This window comes from Eleutherodactylus coqui, chromosome 11 (genome assembly GCF_035609145.1).
Source record: "Eleutherodactylus coqui strain aEleCoq1 chromosome 11, aEleCoq1.hap1, whole genome shotgun sequence".
Lineage (NCBI taxonomy): Eukaryota > Metazoa > Chordata > Amphibia > Anura > Eleutherodactylidae > Eleutherodactylus > Eleutherodactylus coqui.
This window is the reverse complement of record NC_089847.1, coordinates 23,093,345-23,108,381: the sequence shown is the minus strand read 5'-3', so window position 1 is coordinate 23,108,381 and position 15,037 is coordinate 23,093,345. Positions and strand designations below refer to the sequence as shown.

At 48.4% G+C, this 15,037-nt stretch overlaps 2 protein-coding genes across 4 annotated transcripts in view; one reads left to right on the top strand and one right to left on the bottom strand.

The window, feature by feature from the left end:
* Window positions 1-7,760, top strand: part of DHX38 (DEAH-box helicase 38) — a 42,543-nt gene extending 34,783 nt beyond the window's left edge. Inside the window, exon 26 of the mRNA XM_066582503.1 lies at window positions 7,475-7,760. Coding sequence (XP_066438600.1) covers window positions 7,475-7,559 — 85 coding nt within the window. The 3' untranslated portion in view covers window positions 7,560-7,760. The remainder of the gene's footprint in view (window positions 1-7,474) is intronic.
* A 469-nt stretch (window positions 7,761-8,229) lies between these two features.
* The window catches only part of PMFBP1 (polyamine modulated factor 1 binding protein 1), a 128,702-nt gene continuing 121,894 nt past the window's right edge, over window positions 8,230-15,037 (bottom strand). For all 3 annotated transcript variants that reach the window (XM_066582497.1, XM_066582498.1, XM_066582502.1), the window contains 5 exons: window positions 13,560-13,669; window positions 13,400-13,474; window positions 11,944-12,037; window positions 9,759-9,811; window positions 8,230-9,690 (listed from right to left, as the gene is read on the bottom strand). In XM_066582497.1, coding sequence (XP_066438594.1) covers window positions 9,618-9,690; window positions 9,759-9,811; window positions 11,944-12,037; window positions 13,400-13,474; window positions 13,560-13,669 — 405 coding nt within the window. In that variant the 3' untranslated portion in view covers window positions 8,230-9,617. The remainder of the gene's footprint in view (window positions 9,691-9,758; window positions 9,812-11,943; window positions 12,038-13,399; window positions 13,475-13,559; window positions 13,670-15,037) is intronic.

Genomic DNA, 15,037 nt, shown 5'->3' with positions numbered 1-15,037 from the left:
TTCTCACACACATAGTATACATGACAGAGGTGGTGCACTGAGGCCATTCTCACACGCACAGTATATATGACAGAGGTGGTGCGCTAACTCCATTCTCACTCACAGTATACATGACGGAGGTGGTGCACTAAGGCCATTCTCACACACACAGTTTAGCTGTTTTTAACACAACTCCTCACCCATTGTAAAGATGGGATGCGTTAAAAAAACTGCTGTCGAGCGCGTTTGAAGACGCATTAAAACAGACACTTGTGTGAGAGCAGAACTGTAGTACACCTGACCACTAGGAAGTTTTATAATCTCCACTGACAGAGTATTGTGAATGACCCCTTAGCCTGTATATGAAGAATGAATGATTGATTGAGTCCCTCTAGTTTACTGGGTTAGATGGTGATTACAGAGTGCTCTCTTATTTGTAGTTATTGATTTCCATTCACTTGTGATGCTAATGACCTGTGCCGTACAGAACAACTTTCCATAGAACAGAACTAGGCAAAAGCATAGAAAGGGAGTCTCTTATCTTTATAACACATTGATGTCTAAAGGCTCCTTTACACGCAATGATTATCGCTCAGAATTTGTTCAAAACCCATCGTTTGAGCAGTAATCATTGTGTGTAAATGCTCCCATCTTTCACTCTTTGACTGAATGATGATTTTTAGGTGAGCATAAAATCTATCGCTCAGCCGGAGAGAAGTTAACACAGACCGCATGCTGTGTTTGCTGTCCATGGTGCTGTATTCTCCACGGGAGTGCTGATTACATTGCATTCAGCTCCTTTGTTCTGCCATCTGCTTTCTACTAAATACAGAGGACAGACCACTTGCTGTTCTCTACATACAGCTCCTGAAGGCTCATTTACATGCAAATGAAGGTGATAAGCTGATAATGGACATTATTGTCCATTAGCAGTTCATTCAAAACAAACAATCGCTCAAAACCTTTTGAATGATTCTTTACGTGTAAATGGAACTTTAATCGGGTGCCTGGAGTCCAGCATTGCAGATCAGCGTTTCCCGAGCTTGAGTCCTCACAACCCCCAACAGGTCATGTTTTCAGGATTGCCATAGTGCTGCACAGGTAATGTAACTATTGTCCATGCCTCAGACATTGCCACAGGTGTTCTCTCTATAGCAGTGCTTCCCAACTTGTGGCTCATACATGCTCTACCATTCTTAAGGATATATCTAGAGATGAGCGAGCACCAAAATGCTCGGGTGCTCGTTACTCAGGACGAAATTTTCGCGATGCTCGAGGGTTCGTTTAGAGTAACGAACCCTATTGAAGTCAATAGGCGACCCGAGCATTTTTGTATATCGCCGATGCTCGCTAAGGTTTACATTTGTGAAAATCTGGGCAATTCAAGAAAGTGATGGGAACGACACAGAAACGGATAGGGCAGGCGAGGGGCTACATGTTGGGCTGCATCTCAAGTTCCCAGGTCCCACTATTAAGCCACAATAGCGGCAAGAGTGGGCCACCCCCCCCTCCCAACAATTTTTACTTCTGAAAAGCCCTCATTAGCATGGCATACCTTAGCTAAGCACCACACTACCTCCAACAAAGCACAATCACTGCCTGCATGACACTCCGCTGCCACTTCTCCTGGGTTACATGCTGCCCAACCCCCCCCCCCCCCCCTGCACGACCCAGTGTCCACAGCGCACACCAAATTGTCCCTGCGCAGCCTTCAGCTGCCCTCATGCCTAACCACCCTCATGTCTATTTATAAGTGCGTCTGCCATGAGGAGGAACCGCAGGCGCACACTGCAGAGGGTTGGCACGGCTAGGCAGCGACCCTCTTTAAAAGGGGCGGGGCAATAGCCCACAATGCTGTACAGAAGCAATGCGAAATCCAATCCTGTGCAACCGCCATCAGGAGCTGCACAAGTGGGCATAGCAACGGGGAACCTATGTGCCACACACTATTCATTCTGTCAAGGTGTCTGCATGCCCCAGTCAGACTGCGTTTTTTTATAAATAGTCACAGGCAGGTACAACTCCGCAATGGGAATTCCATGTGCACCCACAGCATGGGTGGCTCCCTGGAACCCACCGGCTGTACATAAATGTATCCCATTGCAGTGCCCTGGACAGCAGAACTAACGTCCAATTAAATGCAGGTGGGCTTCGCCCCACACTGCATGCCCCAGTCAGACTGGGGTTCTTTAGAAGTAGACACATGCAGTTACAACTCCGTGTGGACCGACAGCATGGGTGGATGCCAGGAACCCACCGGCGGTACATAAATATATCCCATTGCAGTGCCCAGCACAGCTGATGTAACGTCAGCTTTAATGCAGGTGGGCAAAAAATTAATTGGATTACACTGTAGGCGAGGGCCCCAAAAAATTGGTGTATCAACAGTACTAATGTACCTCAGAAAAATTGCCCATGCCCAACCAAGAGGGCAGGTGAAACCCATTAATTGCTTTGGTTAATGTGGCTTAATTGGTAACTAGGCCTGGAGGCAGCCCAGTTAAAATAAAAATTGGTTCAGGTGAAAGTTTCAACGCTTTAATGAGCATTGAAACGTATAAAAATTGTTTACAAAAATTATATGACTGAGCCTTGTGGGCCTAAGAAAAATTGCCCGTTCGACGTGATTATGTAAGGTTTCAGGAGGAGGAGCAGGAGGAGGAGGAGGAGGAATATTAGACACAGATTGATGAAGCTAAAAGGTCCCCGGTTTTGATGGTGATAGAGAACGATGCTTCCATCCGCGGGTGCAGCCTACGTATTGTTTAGGTATCGCTGCTGTCTGCTGGTGGAGAAGAGAAGTCTGGGGAAATCCAGGCTTTGTTCATCTTGATGAGTGTAAGCCTGTCGGCTGACAGGCGGGTACGCTTATCCGTGATGATTCCCCCAGCCGCACTAAACACCCTCTCTAACAAGACGCTAGCCGCAGGACAAGCAAGCACCTCCAGGGCATAGAGCACGATTTCAGGCCACGTGTCCAGCTTCGACACCCAGTAGTTGTAGGGGGCAGAGGCGTCACGGAGGACGGTCGTGCGATCGGCTACGTACTCCCTCACCATCCTTTTACAGTGCTCCCGCCGACTCAGCCTTGACTGGGGAGCGGTGACACAGTCTTGCTGGGGAGCCAGAAAGCTGTCAAAGGCCTTAGAGAGTGTTCCCCTGCCTGTGCTGTACATGCTGCCTGATCTCTGCGCCTCCCCTGCTACCTGGCCCTCGGAACTGCGCCTTCTGCCACTAGCGCTGTCGGATGGGAATTTTACCATCAGCTTGTCCGCCAGGGTCCTGTGGTATAGCATCACTCTCGAACCCCTTTCCTCTTCGGGTATGAGAGTGGAAAGGTTCTCCTTATACCGTGGGTCGAGCAGTGTGTACACCCAGTAATCCGTAGTGGCCAGAATGCGTGTAACGCGAGGGTCACGAGAAAGGCATCCTAACATGAAGTCAGCCATGTGTGCCAGGGTACCTGTACGCAACACATGGCTGTCCTCACTAGGAAGATCCCTTTCAGGATCCTCCTCCTCCTCCTCCTCCTCAGGCCATACACGCTGAAAGGATGACAGGCAAGCAGCATGGGTACCCTCAGCAGTGGGCCAAGCTGTCTCTTCCCCCTCCTCCTCATGCTCCTCCACCTCCTCCTCCTCAACGCGCTGAGATATAGACAGGAGGGTGCTCTGACTATCCAGCGACATACTGTCTTCCCCCGCCTCTGTTTCCGAGCGCAAAGCGTCTGCCTTTATGCTTTGCAGGGAACTTCTCAAGAGGCATAGCAGAGGAATGGTGACGCTAATGATTGAGGAGTCTACCCAGATGGTGAGCGGCGATGCTGCAAAGTTTCCAAGGACCTGGCAGATGTCTGCCAACCAGGCCCACTCTTCTGTAAAGAATTGAGGAGGCTGACTCCGATTGCGCCGCCCATGTTGGAGTTGGTATTCCACTATAGCTCTACGCTGCTCATAGAGCCTGGCCAACATGTGGAGCGTAGAGTTCCACCGTGTGGGCACGTCGCACAGCAGTCGGTGCACTGGCAGATTAAACCGATGTTGCAGGGTGGCAGCGTCCGTGTGGGACTTGGGGAAATGTGCGCAGAGCCGGCGCACCTTTCCGAGCAAGTCTGACAAGCGTGGGTAGCTTTTCAGAAAGCGCTGAACCACCAAATTAAAGACGTGGGCCAGACATGGCACATGCGTGAGGCTGGCGAGCTGCAGAGCCGCCACCAGGTTACGGCCGTTGTCACACACGACCATGCCCAGTTGGAGGCTCAGCGGCGCAAGCCTGCGGTCGGTCTGCTCTGTCAGACCCTGCAGCAGTTCGTAGGCCGTGTGCCTCTTCTCTCCTAAGCTGAGTAGTTTCAGCACGGCCTGCTGACGCTTGCCCACCGCTGTACTGCCACGCCGCGTGACACCGACTGCTGGCGACGTGCTGCTGACACATCTTGATTGCGAGACAGAGGTTGCGTAGGAGGAGGAGGAGGATGGTTTAGTGGAGGAAGCATACACCGCCGCAGATACCACCACCGAGCTGGGGCCCGCAATTCTGGGGGTGGGTAGGACGTGAGCGGTCCCAGGCTCTGACTCTGTCCCAGCCTCCACTAAATTCACCCAATGTGCCGTCAGGGAGATATAGTGGCCCTGCCCGCCTGTGCTTGTCCACGTGTCCGTTGTTAAGTGGACCTTGGCAGTAAGCGCGTTGGTGAGGGCGCGTACAATGTTGCGGGAGACGTGGTCGTGCAGGGCTGGGATGGCACATCGGGAAAAGTAGTGGCGAATGGGAACTGAGTAGCGCGGGGCCGCCACCGCCATCATGCATTTGAAAGCCTCCGTTTCCACAAGCCTATACGACAGCATCTCCAGGCTGATCAATTTGGCTATGTGCACGTTTAACGCTTGAGCATGCAGGTGCGTGGCGGCGTACTTGCGCTCCAACACTTGCGCTAGCGACGGCTGGATGCTGCGCTGAGAGACATTGGTGGATGGGGCCGAGGACAGCGGAGGTGAGGGTGTGGGTGCAGGCCAGGAGACGGTAGCGCCTGTGTCCTGAGAGGGGGGTTGGATCTCAGTGGCAGGTTGGGGCACAGGGGGAGAGGCAGTGGTGCAAACCAGAGGCGGTGAACAGCCTTCGTCCCACCTTGTGGGGTGCTTGGCCATCATATGTCTGCGCATGCTGGTGGTGGTGGCTCCCCAGCTGATCTTGGCGCGACAAAGGTTGCACACCACTGTTCGTCGGTCGTCTGCACTCTCAGTGAAAAACTGCCAGACCTTTGAGCACCTCGGCCTCTGCAGGGTGGCATGGCGCGAGGGGGCGCTTTGGGAAACAGTTGGTGGATTATTCGGTCTGGCCCAGCCTCTACCCCTGGCCACCGCACTGGCTCTTCCAACCTGCCCTGCTGCTGCACTTGCCTCCCCCTCTGAAACCCTGTCCTCCAGTAGGCTTAGCAAACCAGGTGGGGTCAGTCACCTCATCGTCCTGCTGCTCTTCCTCCGAATCCTCTGTGCGCTCCTCCCTCGGACCTACTCCAATTACTACTACCTGAGTGATAGACAACTGTGTCTCATCGTCATCGTCTTCCTCACCCACTGAAAGCTCTTGAGACAGTTGCCGGAAGTCCCCAGCCTCATCCCCTGGACCCCGGGAACTTTCCAAAGGTTGGGCATCAGTCACGACAAACTCCTCGGTGGGAGAGGAACCATTGCTGCCCATTCTGGGCAGGGGCCCGAGAACAGTTCCTGGGAGTCTGCCTGCTCCTCAGAATGTGTCATTGTAATGGAGTGAGGAGGCTGGGAGGAAGGAGGAGCAGCAGCCAGAGGATTCAGAGTTGCAGCAGTGGACGGCGCAGAACTCTAGGTGGTCGATAGATTGCTGGATGCACTTTCTGCCATCCACGACAGGACCTGCTCACACTGCTCATTTTCTAAAAAAGGTCTACCGCGTGGACCCATTAATTGTGAGATTAATCTGGGGACGCCAGAAACGTGCCTCTCTCCTAATCCCGCAGTAGTCGGCTGCGATACACCTGGATCAGGAGCTCGGCCTGTGCCCACACCCTGACTTGGGCCTCCGCATCCACGTCCTATAGGCCTACCCCTACCCCTCAGCATGGTGTATTACCAGTAGTGCAGAAACAGAACGCTGTAATTAAATGTGCCGCTTATTGGCCTGTGGTTGGAGGCTGACTTCGCTTACGGAACGCACAGCAGAGCCAGGAAAGAATTTTGCGCAAGCCTGCTGTAACACTTAGCTGGCTGCGTATTAATTAGGACTACTCCCCCCAGCAGAGACGCAGTACACTCAGGACGGTCACAGGCAGCCCAACTAGAATATTTTTTTGGAAAAGCCCACTGCCTATATAGACCGTATACGTCTTTCACCTTTTTCACTGTCCCTGCCTCAGCACTACTGGCCGTATACTATGTAAAATTACTGCAGACTAAGGACGCAATACTCTGCACGGCCGATATACAAAAAAAAAAAAAAAAAGTGCAACACTGCAAAAAGCTGCCTCAACAGTACTGCACACGGTTGGATGTGGCCCTAAGAAGGACCGTTGGGGTTCTTGAAGCCTAAAATCACTCCTAACACTCTCCCTATAGCAGCTCCACCAAGACAGCACTTTCCCTCCTCTATGTCAGAACGCATCTGTGGCGAGCCGCAGGAGGGGCCGATTTATATACTCGGGTGACACCTGATCTTCCCAGCCACTCACTGCAGGGGGGTGGTATAGGGCTTGAACGTCGCAGGGGGAAGTTGTAATGCCTTCCCTGTCTTTCAATTGGCCAGAAAAGCGCGCTAACGTCTCAGAGATGAAAGTGAAAGTAACCCGAACATCGCGTGGTACTCGTTACGAGTAACGAGCATCCCGAACACGCTAATACTCGAACGAGTATCAAGCTCGGACGAGTACGTTCGCTCATCTCTAGATATATCTTATCCCTAGCATATAGACAACGTGGGTGGTGTCATCAGTGCTTCACTGGTGCAGAGAGAACAAGAACATCCTAGTTGAAGGCTTCGGAGGAGTGTCTACCCACCAAATCCTCCGACTGTAATATTCGGTCTTATTCTTAGGATCATATAACAGCTCTGTGATGTATGAGGCTGTAACTTGGCACTCATAGAAGTCTATGAACTCGTACTGTTGCTTAATATGTATCCGACTTCATATGAAGTTTTTTTTTCTGTCTGCTTCCATATGAATCGATACCTTTCATCAGATGCTGCATTATGGAGATACTGTTTTCAGGGGATGCTTTAATTCTGTGCTGGCCACCAGGCTAGAGCCAGCCCCCTGACAATCCTCCACTGGGAGGGGTATACTATCCTAGAGGTTGTGGCCACTTACCTACAGGTGTCACTTGTCTGCATATGGCTACAATAACCAATTCCTCCTTGCTGTGCAGGAAGCAGTTCTGTATCAGGATCACATCTAGTTACTCCTTTGACCATCAGAATTTCCTTTTGCTTTCCTCCTTAGTCTTTATCTACATCTTGTGTCTTCCAGGTCTTCAAAGATTTACACCCCAGGAAGGAAGGAACAGATGGAACCAGGAACCCCCCGACGAACTCCTGCGCGGTTTGGCTTGTGATCGCATTTCTGTATTTAATTGTCCACCAAACCCAACTTGTCTCGCTGCTTGAGAACAAATCTCCCTTCTAGTACATTGACAGTTCTGGAACTGGTCAGATACGATTTCCTTGGTTGGGGGAGGTGTTGTTGATTCTACCATTTTATTGTAAAGTGGAATATTGTTATTTTTAAGCAATAATGTATCTTTTGATGGTGTCAAGATGTGGAATGTTTATTTTTCCATAACGTTAAGAGTATGTGAGCTTGGAGTGATTAGTGTGATTTCATGCATGCAAGTGTATCATGAAGGACGGTGCTTGACACTGTAGGCACTTGGCTATGTAGAGGCTGGCGTTAACATGATAATTAACTCCTAACGAGTGTTGTAATGTCATAGGCAGTCCCACAACAAGTGGATCAGTTGGCTTATCGGCAGCTCCCTCCGCTTGAAGCCAATTTAAGTGCTGTATATTGACTAAAAGGCAACTGTTAAATGCTGATTATTGATTTTCTTGCAATGCTGACGGGATGAAGTGCAGCTGAGGGATTCTGGCTGTGTGCACAGGAGAGGTTTGTCACTGCACACCATACAGTAAGACCGCCGCCGCTGCATCAACCGTTACATGATGTTAGGAGCAACACTGAACTCCGAGACACAAACAAATAAACCGGTGCTTACAAAACCCTCAAAAATCAGGATTAATTTATTACAAAACAGCAGAATAAATATAGAAAAAAATAATGTACCAATGTAAAAATCAGTGCGATGATTGATTGTGCCACCGGCAGGGGTACAGTCGTACATTTAGAGGGAACGGGTCACCATTTTTACATCTACTAAAGCCCCCTATACAGTTAACGAGGATGCAATGGGTATTTGAATAGTTAAAATGTTGCGGTGTTTTTGTTTTATTTTGGGCGTTTTTTGTTGTTTTTTTTAAAAAGTCTTCCCATGCTACATGCAAATTATCAGTGATCGGTCTGCTGGGTGTGCCGGACTGTTCATTTCAGGCTGGCCAGTGCGTGTCCCCCCCCCCCAAACATCACCCCACTCTGTGCTAGTAAAAGGGGACGTTCTCAGGTCATCTAATGTTCTACAACTGGCATTAGTGCCGTGAGCTGTTGGATTTCATGACCCAGGACAGATGGACTGTGCATGCGCCGATCGCACCGCAACATGTAGGCAGCGATGATGTCACAGGGTGGTAATGGTATGTGGGCTTCCTAAGACTGTCCGGCACACCTTCCTGACAAATCGCCACTAATTTGCATGTGGGGTGGAGAAACTAAAACCCTTGATTTTACAGGTGTGCCCCGTGCAGAATGCGTAACAAAATTATGTAAATACCTATTACATCACCAATTAAATGGCATAGGGGGATTAACATGTAAAAATAGTAACCGGTTCCCTATAAAGTCTCAAAGGACTCAGAATAGGGAGACCGTGGAGAAAAATGCCAGTTAAAAAGGTGAATTTCTGCGGGTTCATTATGGTAGCAAATTGGGGCTTAAAGGCTCTGAACTGATGACATCATCAGGACTTCAGAGGCGGTGGTAATACGACCGCAGACCGGCACCCATATTACACAGAATCCGCTCTTGGTTAAAATGAATAAATGTAGTCATTTTGGTACATAATTTAGATGTGCCTAATCCTTTTCTTCCAAACATTGCTCTAGATCTGAAATGTGTCATCAGGCCTAATCCATTACTTGTATCTCAGTAATGTAAAACCGGCCCTATTCACTGTGATGTGCTGTTAGCTCCAGTCTGGTCTGGCAATCCATAGAAAGGTGACATGTTGTTTGTGCTTACATTGAGTGACAGAACTGCTGTCTAATCTGTAGGCTGACCTCAAATTCAGTATATGGGATCACCCTACTGGTTAGACATGCAGTGCGGACCCTGAAGACCACGGCTGAGTATCCAGCGATAGTTCAATTTCCAGAGTGAAAGTAGTCCACGCTCCAGGGTGCCAAGCCATACAATTCCAGGAGGTTGTCCATCATCAGAGATATTCAGCATTGATACTGTGCTCTGCGGTAGGCATAGTCTTTTCTGCACCATCAGTTGCTCATCAAGAACCTCCACGTGGCTTTGCTCTTAGGTTTCCAGCACTTGTGAACGCTCTCCTTGCAGAACGCAGAGACCTGTAAAACACTGGTCAGTGACCGCCAGACTAGAGAGGCAGAGAGATACAAGCTGGCTTCCAACTCACCCGATGTCCTCGCTAGGATGTTGGCGCTCCAGGTCCGATGTACGCAGAGTAAGCTAGAATTAACCACAAGTAAGAAGTTTAATGAAAATTGTTACTGTGTAAATATACTTAGCCTGGTTTTACTTCTTACGTGTCATCTTCCAGATTGCTTATCATGCTCTGTAAGAACGGTAGTTGGAAGGACCCCCGGGGTCATCGGGTCCAACCCCCTGCTCAGTGCAGGGTCACTAAGTCATCCCAGACAGATATTTGTCCAGCCTTTGTTTGAACACTTCCATTGAAGGAGAACTCACCACCTCCCGTGGTAACCTGTTCCACTCATTGATCCCCCTCACTGTCTAATATCTAATTTGTGTCTCCCTTTCAGTTTCATCCCATTGCTTGTCTTTCCGTGTGCAAATGAGAATAGGGCTGATCCCTGGCAGATGCAAACGGAGTATAATGGGCCACTTACACAGGACCGTTATCGCTCAAAATTTGTTCAACCAAACAGAATTCAGTGTAAATGCAAAAAAACCCCAAAACTATTTGTTATCGTTGACTTTCACTCGGCATAAAAACCATGGCTGGATCATCCTTCAGTGTAAACACTCCACGCTTCATATAAAAGGTGAGGCGCTGAGTAAGAAGCCCCTCATCCAGCCGTGAAGTCTGTTAGCCTATGTGCTAATAACCTCCGCGGTGACGTCAGCACTTGTGCATTTGTTTAGACCACTTTCCTTCTGTGTGAAAGGGACAAAGGACGCCTCGGGTAACTGAGCGCAGTATGCCTAATCCTACGCAATGCCATAGAGCAGGGGACCGCACCATGCTTTGCCTCTGGGCCCCACTGAACTGATTACATAGATGCAACTGTGAAGGCAGGCCTACCATAAGGAACAGAACTACAGCTGGAGCCTGACACCCAAGACAAAATGCTCACCCCGTGTGACCGATGGTCAGGAGCAGCGATGGCGGATCGCTGTGTCTGTTCATTGAACCATTTTGATAAAATATCAAAGCATGTGAAGACTAAATAAAGGGCAAACCAGGTCTGTGAAATATTAACCCCACTGAACAAGAGGGTGTCGCAGTGTATGGCGTGGGCCTCCATCTACCTGCCAGGTGTCAGCTGTACTCATTGCCCAACACCCACTGGCAATCAGCTGTTTAACCCCTTAGATACCATGGTAACTGCTGACTATCATCTAAGCTGGGGAGGGGAATACAGCAGCTATTTTCCATTCTGTATTAAAAAGAGTCTTCTATGTACTGTTACATAATGAATGGAATAGTTTCCTCCTGCACCCGCCGCTCCTAATATATGAAGAGGTGCATCACAAGTCTATGGTAGTGGATTCATCCCATCAACTCACGGGGTAAAATCAGCTGGGGATCCCAATGGTTTGGATTTTGGAGCGGATCCACACCAAATCCCCTACATCTGAATGTATCTTAGGGCTCGTTCACATGAGTGCTATGGGCGTGGTAAAAGATCATGTGAACAGGTTGATTCCAGCTATTTGAAGTAGCCCATTCACACAATCCAAGGTGTGCGTTATCCAGCTACCATAGGAGTCTATGGAAAGCACGCACCCCAGATAGGTCAGGTCCTATCTTCACGCCTCACGCAGCTTAGATGGGACCTGCAGTCACGTCATCTCTTTTGTTTGGTGCGAGGATTTTGCGTGTCTAAAATTCACTCATGGGAGCGGTTCTGTAGGAAACCATCGGTTCTTATAGAAGCGCATTCTGTGCCTGCAAACCGCGCTCGTGTGACCAATGCCTTAACATCAGCCTCATCACATCATTGGATGCTGTACAGGTAAATCTGAAAAACAACGGTGCGCTTGTTTTTTTTCACGCAACTTAGTTTTTAACTTTTTCAGTACATTACATGGTATATTAAATGGTAAACCACAACCCTTCCTGCTGACGACGAGCCCTCAGATGGATATGGTGACAGAACAAATGACTTTACAGCTCTTGAACGGCAGGTACAATTAAATTAAAAATGGCTTGGGAGTGAATGGGTTAAAAAGATAGCCTTTGAGCACCATCACACTTGCCATAAATGCTGCTATTTATGGTGACTAGTGTGTGTGCCGGCACCCTTACTGCTCGTGTTCACATGGGCCTTTCATGTGCTGGCAGACTATTCCTAGACCCAGTTGCGTTCCCCCTGCTCCGCAGTGTATGCTCTCACCTTGTAACGCTCACTCTCTATGCGTCTCTCATCTTCTAGATTTCTCAGGTGTCGGTTCTCCCTCTGCATCTGCTCCATCACCTCCTGCATGTGGCTGTTAAAGAAACCATGATGGGATCACTTGGTACAGGCTAGTACCGTAGGTGCTGTATGTATATATACCGTATAGTTCAGCTCTATTGCATTCTGATGTACGCTCACATCTCTGTTAATGGGGCTCATGCTAACAGCTCGTTACTGCCCCATTAGCAGTGACCTTAAAGTGGAACTGCACTTTCTGAAAACTTTAAAATGGGAATTGTGGTGCTGAGACTCCGAATTGCTAAAATGCTCCAGCTGAAGTGCTTCCTGAGCTCCGTCCCTGTTTGCTAGCTAAAGATGGACTCAATAGAAAGTCTATGGGCCCAACTTCAGCGGGCGGTGACAGCGCTCGGATAAGCACTCCAGCTGGAGCATTCTAGCAATCTGAGAGTCTCAGTAACCAGAACTCCAGTGATCAAAACTTTTGACATGTTCCTAGTTTAGAAAGTCCAGTTACACTTTAAATAAGTGTCTACACATACTAGATGAGTTCCGGGGGTCAGCCAGCGTCGCTGCTTGGTAATGACTCCGCTCAGAGGACGCCTCTCATGTCCTAATATAGCGTATGGACCGGACAGGTGCTGATGGGACAACCCTGTTAGGGGTGCTAGTACACACATGGCAGTAGCCATTATTTAGAGCTAATTGCCAAGTTGAAGCCACAAGACTTAGTGCAGCCCTAAACTGCAAGCATCAGGTGAAGTCGTGTAATAGTGCCCACATGTATTGGGTTGTCGAGGAGGAGTTGTGCTGAAGGTCCAAGAAACTTGGTACAAAATTGCGATTATGGATGCAAGTACGATGCGTTTTTCCTTTAAACGCTTTGTTCTGCATCTATGTATTTGCAATTTTCATACACACAAAAAGATGGCAGGTGCTTCCAATAGTAAAAACTGTATCGCACTCACATGCAAATTGCACGGCATGTGAGCAAGATGTGATTTTTTTTTTTTTTTAAAGCTCCCATAGAAAATAATGGGCTGTTCCTCGTAAGGAATCATCCACAACAGGACGCGCAGCGATGTCTCAATCTTGCAGAATCACTTGTGAAATCAATCTGTTAACACATGAGTTCTATCCATATCACTATCAGATGGAACTCGCGCATGATCTCGCCCGTGTGAATACACCCTGCATGTCAGTAGTTGAAACAACTGCATTTCTATTCTTGAATTTTCCAACATTATGCAAAAAAATAAAACACTGTGTTCCAAAAAGTGTAATTTGAACCTTCTGACTAGCAGACCCTCATGAAATGTTACAGAGGGAAACAATGCACAAGTAGCGGACGGAGCTTCAGACCCCCGTAACCCTTCCGTTATGGCGGGAGCGTGCGAGCCTTGGGGAAACAGCTCACTATACATGAGGCACTCACTCCTTTTCTGTGGTCAGCTGCTGGATTTGCTTATTCTGCTCCCGTATCTTCTCCCCCAATGTCTTATTGGCTTCTCTGTGGAAGGTAGAAAATAGCTCTGAGCTTACAAGGCGGCTATATAAGTGTGAGGCTTAGACAACATCTGGAGTTGTGAACTCACTTCTGGTCGCTGACCCACTCGTTCACGTTGCACACGACTAGCTCGCTTTCATGGTGCAGCCGCCGGCAGTCAGACCTCGACGCTTCTAAAGACTTTCGCAGGGTGTCTAGCTGCAGAGGAGTAATCAATGAGATCGAGTAGGCGCATGTGATAAACTAGAATCTAACTTCCCTGCTGTTTGCCTTGCACTGTCAGCGGCAGAAGCAGTGGAATCACAGACCGTACACTTGTAAAGAATACATTATTAAGTAAACATACACTAAATGACCACTTTAATAAAGATACTGACAGTTTCATGATTGGATCTCCCATATATTGAAAAAAATTCCGTGACTCCAAAGCACAGAAGAAATGGCTGTTTCCCAAACCAGCGTTCAGTCAACAGCTATTGAAAGTATATAGACACTTTAAAGGGGTTGTCCCATTTTTAGCTGTTTTTCTACAGGAAGCAAGCAGCTCTGTAAATTTTGTAGTGGCCTCGGTGGGTACTGCAGGCTGAGTCCTATTGAAGAGAATGGGACTTAATCTGCAGTACCAACCCGTGCCAATATGCAATGTATGGAGCCATCTGACTAGAAGTGGAACAGTCCCGTGTAAGGCTCCATTCAGTCTGTCACTGTTTTCTGTCAGAGGAACAGAAATACTGAATGCAAGTCGGTGATGATCGGGCACATGACTAACATGATGCACTCCACTGGCTATAATGGGGTCCATTGGGTTTCCAACATTTTACCGGACTCAAAAATTTCAACACACTGTGCCATTTTTTTCAGCTTTTCAGACAAAGCCTGCGCCGGAGAGTCTGCGATCCAGATGTGAACAGTCTCTATAGGACACCGATATTGATACAGGATGCTAGAGGGTGTCTTTTAGTAAAACTGGTGAAGCTTTTCATGTTTTTTTCTGGAGAATAAAAGCAAAACCCTGATTGGCTGCTGCAGATGTTTCGCTGCGGTGGTTCTACATTTTCCACCTCTCTATTTCTTGTATCCGCGATGGTAATTCTGAACCTAAGGTGAATGTAACTGGGATGCTTCAGTTCTTGCCATGGGCAGCTGCAGTCTGGTCATTTGTATAGAATCAGACTATTGGTGTACTCTATGTGCGGCAGTGAAATTAGAGTGTAAGCTTCATGGGGCAGAGAGAAGAGTATACTCCTTCAGTGGATGAACTAGGTAAATGATAAGTACAAGAGTTGACATGACCACCGCAACCAACCTTTCTCACTACGAAAGCTGAGGGTACCTGTACCCATTACAGTTTATCCACTGCACCCGCATGTGGATCGCTGCCACCTGCCTGCCATTAGCAGTGGTGCACTTGTGGTTTGTACGGATCAACTGCAATGTGTATGGGCACCTTGAATGGTTACTGCGGTTAACACATCAGCGTGTAATATAAGACTAGTTATTATTAGGAAATTATAGAACCAGTGTTTCTGGTGGCGCAATGCGCCACACAGCTCTGCTACATGCACG